At 47.5% G+C, this 10,861-nt stretch overlaps 1 protein-coding gene across 1 annotated transcript; it reads right to left on the bottom strand.

Annotated features, from left to right (window-relative positions):
• Positions 1 to 7,383: 7,383 nt before the first annotated feature.
• On the bottom strand, positions 7,384 to 10,130 carry LOC309889523 (very low-density lipoprotein receptor-like; the record flags this gene model as incomplete). The annotated part of the gene is made up of 2 exons (XM_082782371.1): positions 8,315 to 10,130; positions 7,384 to 7,490 (listed from the first exon to the last, which is right to left on the bottom strand). The coding sequence occupies exons 1-2, from the start codon at positions 10,071 to 10,073 to the stop codon at positions 7,384 to 7,386; spliced, it is 1,866 nt and encodes a 621-aa protein (XP_082638497.1). The 5' UTR covers positions 10,074 to 10,130.
• Between the last annotated feature and the right edge of the window lie 731 nt (positions 10,131 to 10,861).

Here is a 10,861-nt window from a genome sequence, read left to right as displayed (position 1 = left end):
TAACTTTCCCGGCAGCAGCCCATACAGTGCCGTACTCTGTACTTGTAGCTGGAACAGCAGTGTTATCACACCAGTGTTGTGTCTACTGCTGAGCAGCAGTGGCACAGCATTGGGCCTTTCTCTAACCCTCCTAGGGGGTGGGCAAAAAGTGAGGAGAGAAACATCACTAGGGCAGCTGACCTAAACCAATCAAAGGGATATTCCATACCATGTGATGTCACACTCAGCAATAAAAGGTGGAAACAGGAAGAAGAGGGGAGGGGTGGGCTCTCGTTGAGAAGACGTCGGTCCTCCTCTCGAACACCGGCTGTGTGCGTTGAGGCCTTGCTTCAAGGACGTGGTCAATCATCGCTCATTTGTGGGAAGTAGAGAGTAATTTCTTTCCTCTGCACTTCCATATAGCTTTCATTTATTTTGTTTGTTTGTTTTCCTCCCTTTTTCCCCTTTCCCTTTTATTTCCCCTTAGTTAAATTGTTTAGTTCATGGTAGTCTTTATTTAATTATTATAATTATTTCCCTTTAATTAAATTATCCTTATCTCAACCCGTGAGTTGTTCTTTGCTTTACTTCTCCCCCTCCTCATCTAAAGGAGGGGGAGTGAGAGAGCGGTTGTGGGGTTTAGCTGCCCAGCATGGTAAAACCACCACAGTCCTTTTTGGCGCCCAACGTGGGGCTCGAAGGGTTGAGATAACAATAGAATTGATTAAACGCATACAACTAACACGCTTGCTAGTAACCATGTACATTGTCCTGTTAATAATAGCTTTGTTTATATGTCATGCAATCCGTGTCATATTCTCCTTTCTCCTCTATATCCGATCCGACAAAGTGCTACAATCTGTGTTCACTTTTTTTAATTCGCTGTGCTGCCAAGCACTGACCTTGGGTTTACTCTGGAATTCAGGCTCTGCGCTGTTATCGTTTGGGTCCCATGGAAACTATCTTTCAGAGAATATTCAGAACTACACTGCCTTCCTTTTCTCATCTGGACACCAGTTTATTAATAATATCAGGAATGGTACCTTTCCCTTCTTTCACAGTGGGCTAATTACAACAGTTTGGGAGTATTTTGAAGATCCATCTGTAACCCATGTATTGCTATTTCTAATTCTGAATAACAGGTTTCATTTTCTCTCTAAGATTAGTCGATTGTTTAGAAAACTTATTTGGGAATCTGTCCCGAAACAGTCTTGTGGTGAGTGGCACGGTGTGTGGGATGATGTTAGCAGATACCTGTCACGAGTGTCTCCTCCAATAGTTTTGAACTTCACCCCTGAGCAAGTGCTAAATCCTAAAAACTTGGTAGAATGTTTGAGAGTTGTATGTCCTGATCCTGATAATGCCGGAGAACAACAGCTTGCAGCATTGTGCTGGGTCCTGGTTTATTCCTATCAAACACTGTTTAACATCATCCAGCAACTTGAAGAGAGGGAGGAAGTCTCTGAATCTGATGACCAAGTAACACACGCTGTGGCTGACCCAGAGGACCAACCAACTATGGTATCAGTCGCCCCCATAGTCAAGTCAAAACAATGGAAACGGAGGTCAGCTCGTTTAGTAAGGGAAGAAGGCTCTCCTAAGAAGGAGGGAGAAGGGGAATTGGCAGGCACCTCTAAAGCAGAGCCATCACAAAAACAGCAGGAAGAAGAGACGGAAATCATAAAGGAATCAGAAATCACTCGATCCTTATCCCTGAGTGAGATGTGAGAAATACGAAAGGATTATGGTCGACGCCCAGGTGAACACATCCTCACTTGGCTGCTCCGATGCTGGGACGCTGGGGCCAGTAGCCTACAATTAGAAGGCAATGAAGTCAAGCAGCTGGGATCCCTCTCTAGAGAAAGGGTAATCGACAAAGTAATCGGGAGAGGAGCACAGGCCCTCAGCCTCTGGAGACGACTCCTGGCAGCTATCAAAGAAAGATATCCCCATAAGGAAGATATTGTATATCACATAGGCAAGTGGACCACTGTGGATAAAGGTCTCCAACATCTGCGGGAATTAGCTGTGCGGGAAATGATTTATAGTGATTTGGACAATGCCCAGACACCTCAAGACCCCGATGAAGTCCAGTGCACAACATCCATGTGGTGTAAATTGGTGCAGAGTGCACCATCAGCACATGCCAGTACCCTGGCAGCAATTCACTGGGATGAGGGGATGGGACCAACAATGTATGATGTCTCCTGCCAGCTTCAACAATATGAAGACAATCTCTCTGCTCCGCTACAGTCCTGTGTCTCAGCTGTGGAGAAACTGTCTAAAGGACTTGACAAGCTCGTGGAACAAGTATATTCCCCCTCATTTAGACAGAGTGATACTTCAGCCACTAAGAATCAGCATTCGCCTGCTCAAGAGAGAGAGTACCCAAGACGTACACCACGTGGCACCTTGTGGTTTTATCTGCGTGACCATGGGGAAGATATGAGGAAATGGGATGGTGTACCTACTTCAACCCTAGCTGCTCGGGTATGTGAACTGAAAGGAAATACAGCAGCAAGAAGAGGGGCTCCTAAGAGAAATGCTGCTCCAGTTTCTATTGGGCAGTACCCCAGAGGCAGTAGAAGAGCTGATGTTATTCTTGACCATGATGAAGGGACCTCTACCTCTCATTTGCAAGAATTAAGTGGCAGACGCTCCAGCCAGGACTAGAGGGGCCCTTCCTCTGGCCAGGTAGAGGAGAGGGATAACCGGATTTATTGGTCTGTGTGGATCCGATGGCCTGGCACATCAGAACCACAAGAATACAAAGCTTTAGTGGACACTGGCGCACAATGTACCTTAATGCCATCAGGCTACCAAGGGACAGAACTCACCTTTATCTCTGGAGTGACAGGGGGATCCCAACAACTATCTGTACTGGAAGCTGAAGTGAGTCTAACTGGGAATGAGTGGCAAAAGCATCCCATTGTGACTGGCCCAGAGGCTCCGTGTATCCTTGGCATAGACTATCTCAAGAGAGGGTACTTCAAGGATCCAAAAGGATACCGGTGGGCTTTTGGCATAGCCGCTTTGAGCACAGAGAAGATTAGGCAGCTGTCTACCCTTCCTGGCCTTTCAGAAGACCCTTCTGTTGTAGGATTGCTGAAGGCTGAAGAACAACAGGTACCAATTGCTACTACAACGGTGCACCGACGGCAATATCGCACCAACCGAGACTCCCTGATTCCCATCCATGAGTTGGTTCACCGACTGGAGAGTCAGGGAGTAATCAGCAAGATTCGCTCACCCTTTAATAGTCCTATATGGCCAGTACGAAAGTCTAATGGTGAGTGGAGGCTAACAGTGGACTATCGAGGCCTGAATGAAGTCACGCCACCACTGAGTGCTGCAGTGCCGGACATGCTAGAACTTCAGTACAAACTAGAGTCAAAGGCAGCCAAGTGGTACGCCACAATTGATATTGCTAATGCATTTTTCTCCATCCCTTTGGCAGCAGCATGCAGGCCGCAGTTTGCTTTCACTTGGAGGGGCATCCAATACACCTGGAATCGGCTGCCCCAGGGGTGGAAACACAGCCCTACCATTTGCCATGGACTTATCCAGTCTGCACTGGAGCAAGGGGGAGCTCCTGAGCACCTTCAGTACATTGACGACATCCTTGTGTGGGGCAACACAGCAGAAGAAGTTTTTGAGAAAGGGAAGAAAATAATCCAAATTCTCCTGAAAGCTGGTTTTGCCATTAAAAAGAGCAAGGTCAAGGGGCCTACACAGGAAATCCAGTTCTTGGGGGTAAAATGGCAGGATGGACGTCGCCATATTCCAATGGATGTGATCAATAAAATAACAGCAATGTCTCCGCCAACTAGCAAAAAGGAAACGCAAGCTTTCCTAGGCCTTGTGGGATTCTGGAGAATGCATGTGCCAGGCTATAGTCAGCTTGTGAGTCCTCTATATCGAGTGACTCGAAAGAGAAACTATTTTGAGTGGGGCCCTGAGCAACAACAGGCATTTGAACAAATCAAACAAGAAATAGCTCGTGCAGTAGCCCTTGGGCCTGTCCGTACTGGACCAGCTGTGCAAAATATACTGTACACTGCAGCTGGGGAGCATGGGCTCACCTGGAGCCTTTGGCAGAAAACCCCAGAAGAAACTCGAGGTCGACCTCTGGGTTTCTGGAGCTGGGGCTATCGAGGATCAGAAGCCAATTACACCCCAACTGAAAAAGAGATACTCATGGCATATGAGGGTGTTCGAGCTGCTTCAGAAGTTGTGGGTACAGAGGCACAGCTCCTCTTGGCACCATGGCTACTTGTGTTACACTGGATGTTCAAAGAGAAAATTCCCACTACACACCATGCAACTGATGCTACATGGAGTAAGTGGATAGCGTTAATTACACAGCGGGCTCGAATGGGAAAACCCAACTGCCCAGGAATCCTGGAAGAGATTATGGACTGGCCGGAAGGCAGAGATTTCGGAGTGCCAACAGAAGAGGTAACCCGTGCTGAAGAGGCACCACCATACAATGAGTTGCCAGAAGACAGAAAGCAGTATGCGTTGTTTACTGACGGATCCTGCCGTGTGATAGGGAGCCATCGGAAATGGAAAGCTGCTGTGTGGAATCCCATACGACGAGTTGTGGAAGCCATGGAAGGGGAAGGTGAGTCGAGTCAGTATGCAGAAGTAAGAGCCATACAACTAGCCCTAGATATCACCGAAAGAGAAAATTGGCCAGTATTGTATCTTTATACTGACTCATGGATGGTGGCAAATGCTCTGTGGGGGTGGCTGCAGCAATGGAAAGAGAGCAACTGGCAGCGCAGAGGTAAGCCTATCTGGGCTGCTACCCTGTGGCAAGATATTGCTGCCCGGGTAGAAAACCTGGATGTTAAAGTACGTCATGTAGATGCCCACATGCCCAAGAGTCGCACTACTGAAGAACATCAGAACAACAAAGAAGTGGATCGAGCTTCGAAAATTGAAGTGGCTCAGGTGGACCTGGACTGGGAACGTAAGGGTGAGCTGTTTGTAGCTCGATGGGCCCATGAAACATCAGGACATCTGGGGAGGGATGCCACTTACAGATGGGCTCGTGATCGAGGGGTGGACTTGACCATTGAGGCCATCACACAGGTTACCCATGAGTGTGAGACCTGTGCTGCAATCAAGAAAGCCATGAAGGTAAAATCTCCCTGGAACAGGGGGAGATGGCTAGGGTTTCAATATGGTGAGGCCTGGCAAATTGACTATATCGGACCACTCCCAAAAACTCGCCAAGGCAAACGGTACATACTCACCATGGTAGAAGCAACTACTGGGTGGCTGGAAACATACCCTGTAAACCATGCCACAGCCCGAAACACTATCTTGGGCCTGGAAAGACAAGTATTGTGGCATCATGGTACACCAGAGAGAATTGAGTCTGACAATGGGAGTCATTTCCGAAACAATCTTGTTACCTCCTGGGCAAAGAGGCATGGTATTGAGTGGGTGTACCACATCCCTTATCACCCACAAGTCTCTGGGAAGATTGAGAGGTACAATGGACTGTTAAAGACTATGTTACGAGCATTAGGTGCTGGGACATGGAAACAATGGGACACAAATCTACCAGAAGCCACTTGGCTAGTTAACAATAGGGGGGGGTCTGACAGCCGTGCTGGTCCTGCCGAAACAAAACCCCTACACACTGTGAAAGGAGCTAAGGTTCCCGTAGTGCATATAGGAAGGTGGATGGGGAAGGCAGTGTGGGTTGCTCCTGCCTCGGGAAAAGGCAAACCCACTCGTGGGATTGTCTTCGCCCAAGGACCAGGGTATACCTGGTGGGTCATGCAAAAGAATGGGGATATCAAGTGTGTGCCTCAAGGAGATTTGACATTGAGAGAAAACTAATCTATAACCAAAGTTATATGTTGTAGGAAGATGCTGTAGGATCAACGACAGGTCAACTTTGCAAGGAGCCGGGCAGTGCAACAAGGACTTGAGCTAAGCTGGTGCTGGTGTCCAGACATCCAACTCCGCCTGCCTTGAGTGGCCACTTTGGCAGATGAAGACCTAATCATCAACAGTTCTTATGAACATTTTCCAAGAAAGACCTATGGAATGAAAAGATACACCTGCCTATTAATCCTGTCCTGTTAAATCCTTGTCCTGTTAAAGGACAAGGGATAATGATGAGAATGCTTGTATGCTAAAGTATGGGGATCTGAGTGTGACACAAATGTTATGGAATAAGGGGTGGAGGTTGTACTGGGTCTGGCTGGAATGTTAACTTTCCCGGCAGCAGCCCATACAGTGCTGTACTCTGCACTTGTAGATGGAATAGCAGTGTTATCACACCAGTGTTGTGTCTACTGCTGAGCAGCAGTGGCACAGCATTGGGCCTTTCTCTAACCCTCCTAGGGGGTGGGCAAAAAGTGAGGAGAGAAACATCACTAGGGCAGCTGACCTAAACCAATCAAAGGGATATTCCATACCATGTGATGTCACACTCAGCAATAAAAGGTGGAAACAGGAAGAAGAGGGGAGGGGTGGGCTCTCGTTGAGAAGACGTCGGTCCTCCTCTCGAACACCGGCTGCGTGCGTTGAGGCCTTGCTTCAAGGACGTGGTCAATCATCGCTCATTTGTGGGAAGTAGAGAGTAATTTCTTTCCTCTGCACTTCCATATAGCTTTCATTTATTTTGTTTGTTTGTTTTCCTCCCTTTTTCCCCTTTCCCTTTTACTTCCCCTTAGTTAAATTGTTTAGTTCATGGTAGTCTTTATTTAATTATTATAATTATTTCCCTTTAATTAAATTATCCTTATCTCAACCCGTGAGTTGTTCTTTGCTTTACTTCTCCCCCTCCTCATCTAAAGGAGGGGGAGTGAGAGAGCGGTTGTGGGGTTTAGCTGCCCAGCACGGTAAAACCACCACAACAACTCGATCCCCTGCTCTGCTGCAGAACGTGCCTGCCCCAGAGGCGATCACCTGTATAGTTCAAGGAAAATGAGGGAAATATTAAGAAAAAAAATAGACTAACAGAGAAGCCTAAGTTGGACAAAAAGAGAATGATCTTTTGGATACATTATCAAAGGAAGAAAATTATGGAGATTATTCTGGGAGTTACTGAAAAACACCTGAAGAGCAACCCATCCATTGGTCAGAGCCAACATGGGTTCACTAGGGGAAGGTCATGTCTAACAAAATTAATTTCCTTCTATGACAAGATCACCCAGCTAGTTGACCAAAGGAAGCCAGTCGATGTAATCTTTCTGGATTTCAGTAAAGTTTTCGATACTGCCTCTCACAGTATCCTTCCAGACAAAATGACCAGAATACAGTCAAAGCATAATAAGATAGGTGAACAGTTGGCTGATGGGTCATGCCCAAAGGGTTCTTGTAAATGGGGTTACATCAAGGTGGTGACCTGTCATTACTGGGATTCCCCAGGGCTCCATTTTAGGACCAGTCCTCTTCAATGTTTTCGTAAACAATTTGGATGTAGGAGTTGAAGGTTTTTTGACCAAATTGAGTGGATCTGTTGACTCCACTGAGGGTAGTGAGGCCTTGCAGAGAGATCTGGACAAATTAGAGAGCTGGTCAATCACCAGCAATATAAAGTTTAACAAGAGCAAGTGTCAGATTCTGCACCTGGGGCAACCCTGGTTATATGTACAGACTAGGGGACAAGATGCTGGAGACCAATCCTGTTGCAGGAAGCACGGTCGAAAGCACGACAGACACACAGTAGAGTCAGATCATGCTCCATCTTATTGCCCGAATAGCCTAACTTTTATAGAGAACTTAACAGGGGTGGACAGTGTTTCACACAAGATTATTGGTCAAAAGCACTCAGACAAACAGCTACAAGAAAACAACCCCACCTGCAAGAAAACAACCCCCTTGTGATTAGCAGTCACATAGACCTTGTCCTTGAGGCCAGCTACTGGTAACAATATTTTCCTGAATTCCTCAATTGGGCGATGTGGGAACACTGTCATGGGAACTTCTCATAGTTGCCCTGGTAGCTTGGTTTGCTCAGCTACAGCAAGCCATGGGATTTTTGCTGTTTCAAGAAATCCCTCAACAATTCCCCCTTCTTCTTTTGAGCAAACCAAGCCTGACACAGCAGTTTTACAAGTAACTCTTTAGCTATACTTACAACACACAACAATGATTACCACCACCATAAACCAAATCCTTAATCCCCTTGTGATTAAACCCAGCAACCATCTACACTTCGTTTCAAACAAGTCAGTGAACCATTGATTGAAAGGATTGATACCATATTGAATCTTTCTCATGTGCTCTTTCAGGAAAGTAATGGATTTGTGAATTGACACATTATGATCAAAAAGGTTTAAACAGTACATTCCCTTAAAGTCCTCACACCCATTCCTTTGAGCCAAAAGCAAGATGTCAATAGCAGCTTGATCCTGTAAAAGCAGATGTTGCAGACTATTTTGATCTGGTAACATCTCCTCAAGTATCTCTGTCGTGGCATAGGCTTGCCTCTCGGCCCAGCATACCAATTTTTCTAAGTTGTTACATGCGGCCGCAGATGCCACTCCAGGCACTGAAATTGCTAATGCCGCTCTAGCTGCAACCCCACACAATTCAACATTATCATTGCAATCCAATGCAAGCAATGTCCATTTATGTCTGGTGATCTCACGCAACTGTAACAAGCTAGGAGCAAATACAATGAGTTTATCTATGTAACATGGACATCTGATAGCATTTGCAGGGATACCTTGCCAGGCCCCATCCCCACAAATCAGAAGCACATCAGGAGGTAAGGCCAAAGCTGTACAATTGTTCCAAACACTGTAGTTGTTACCCCTTGTCTCCATGCTACAAACCCCTAAACCCTGCTTAGCAGCGTCATTGCAATCACAGGTGTTATTTGTGTCTTTGTACCAGTATGACCTTTTCCAGGTTCCTGTAGCAGGAATCATCTGATATCCACGGCTACGTTCACTTTTGTAGCCCCCTTTCAGGTTGATACACATTTGACTACAGATACCAAGGTTTTGACATTCATCAATGTCTCCACAGTTTCTCTTGTCTATAAACTCAAACCCAGCTGGACAGTCACATTCATTTATGATGCATTCCTTCAGGGGCTCATCACCCCAGTCCTTGCAGTCTCTCTGCTGGTTACCCACTTTATTGATATCTATGCATTCTCCACTTCTGCACTTGAATTTGCCAGGTCCAGAACACTGAATAACATTGTTACAGTTTGCTTCATCAGTGCCATACAGACAGTCTCTCACACCACTGCACTGCCTACTCCCATGGACACAGTTCCCATCTTCACATCTGAAATGGTCTGGCCTGCAGGTCCGAGAAGGGCAGTTAATTTCATCACTTCCATCCTTGCAATCAGGATCTCCATCACATCGCCACTTCTTGTGGATACATTCACCTGAGCCGCACTGCACCTCACTCGTAGCACACTTCACTGGAGGTGCAGGCTGGCGGCCACACTGCTCCAAAGATTCATCCGAGTGGTTGGAGCAGTCAGCATCATCATCACACACCCAGCTGATAGGGATGCAGGTAGAACTCTTGCACTGAAACTCATGAACACCACAGGTAGGAGGTACACACTCCAACTCATCGCTACCATCACTGCAGTCATCTTGAACATTGCAGACAAAGCTTTTGGAAATACATTGCCCACTACTGCATGTGAATTCTGCTGCACTACAAGTCACAATGCCACAACTCTCTTCATCTTCTCCACTGTCGCAGTCCTTTTCACCATCACATTTCCAGGACACTGGGATACACTGGGTTGACTGAGGACCACACCTGATTTCATTTACCCGGCATGTTCTCGTATGACACAGCTCAGCACTCTCATCAGACCCATTTTCACAGTCCGGATCCCCATCACACTGCCATCTATTTGGCACACACTGACCACTGTTGCACACAAAGTCAGATTCAGCACACGTCTTCTTCACACAAGCACTCTCATCACTGCCATCTGAGCAGTCTTCACATTTTGCTCTAGCACCGTCGGCAGCAGTGCACAGGCCGGCGAGGGCGAGCAGCAGGCAGAGTGCCCCGCAGCGCGGCAGCGCCTGCCGCCGCCCCGCACCGTCACCTGTGTCACTTATACTACTCCTATTACCCATGCTGTTAGTGTCAGTGGCATCCTCCTGGCACCGTTTCCGTCTTTGTCGCCCCTTACTCTCCCCCTTTTCTTTTTGCCACTGACCATTCACCACAAATGGATGAGACACATGATTACTAGTTAGGAAAGAGAGTGTAACGTCTGCTATACGGCTGCAGGCCGTGCCAGCTGCAACCCTAGAAGCTGTTTGTGAATGAGCCTGACGGTGGTCATTTGGCAGGGTAATCTGCGTCTCTGCCCTCCTGCCCCGCAATAGAGCTAATTCGTCATTAATAGTCTGTAGAATGTGGCAACCCCACGGAATGTTATCCAGAAACATAGTTATAACACCGATCTGGGGACGAATAGTCTTTTTTGCATTGCAAGGTAAACCTCTTAGAAAAGGAATGCTAGAGAGAAGCAGCACAGCCGCTGCTGCCTCCATGGTTACGTCAGACAGGCTGCAGGGTCCTGATGTCCGTCCCTCTGCTCTGTGCCGACTCGCCACACGGTGAGAGTCGACTACCGTTGTCCACTGACGCCTCTGGTCTCCCGTAGCAACTCGATCTCGGATGGCCCGTATCGCACCGCGATTCCGCGTCTCTCCGCGATTCCGCGTCTCACCGCAATTCCCTTTTCCGCGTCTCTCCGCGATTCCGCGTCTCACCGCGATTCCGCGTCTCTCCGCGATTCCTTTTTCCGCGTCTCTCCGCGATTCCACGTCCCGCCGCAACTCCGTTTCCCGCGGCCCTCCGCAAATTCCACGTCCCGCCGCAACTCTAATTCCCGCGGCCCTCCGCAAATTCCACG

This window comes from Aythya marila, assembly GCF_965140915.1.
Source record: "Aythya marila genome assembly, chromosome: W".
In the NCBI taxonomy this organism is placed as follows: domain Eukaryota; kingdom Metazoa; phylum Chordata; class Aves; order Anseriformes; family Anatidae; genus Aythya; species Aythya marila.
Note: the sequence above shows the minus strand (reverse complement) of the source record. Positions and strands in the feature narration are given on the sequence as shown.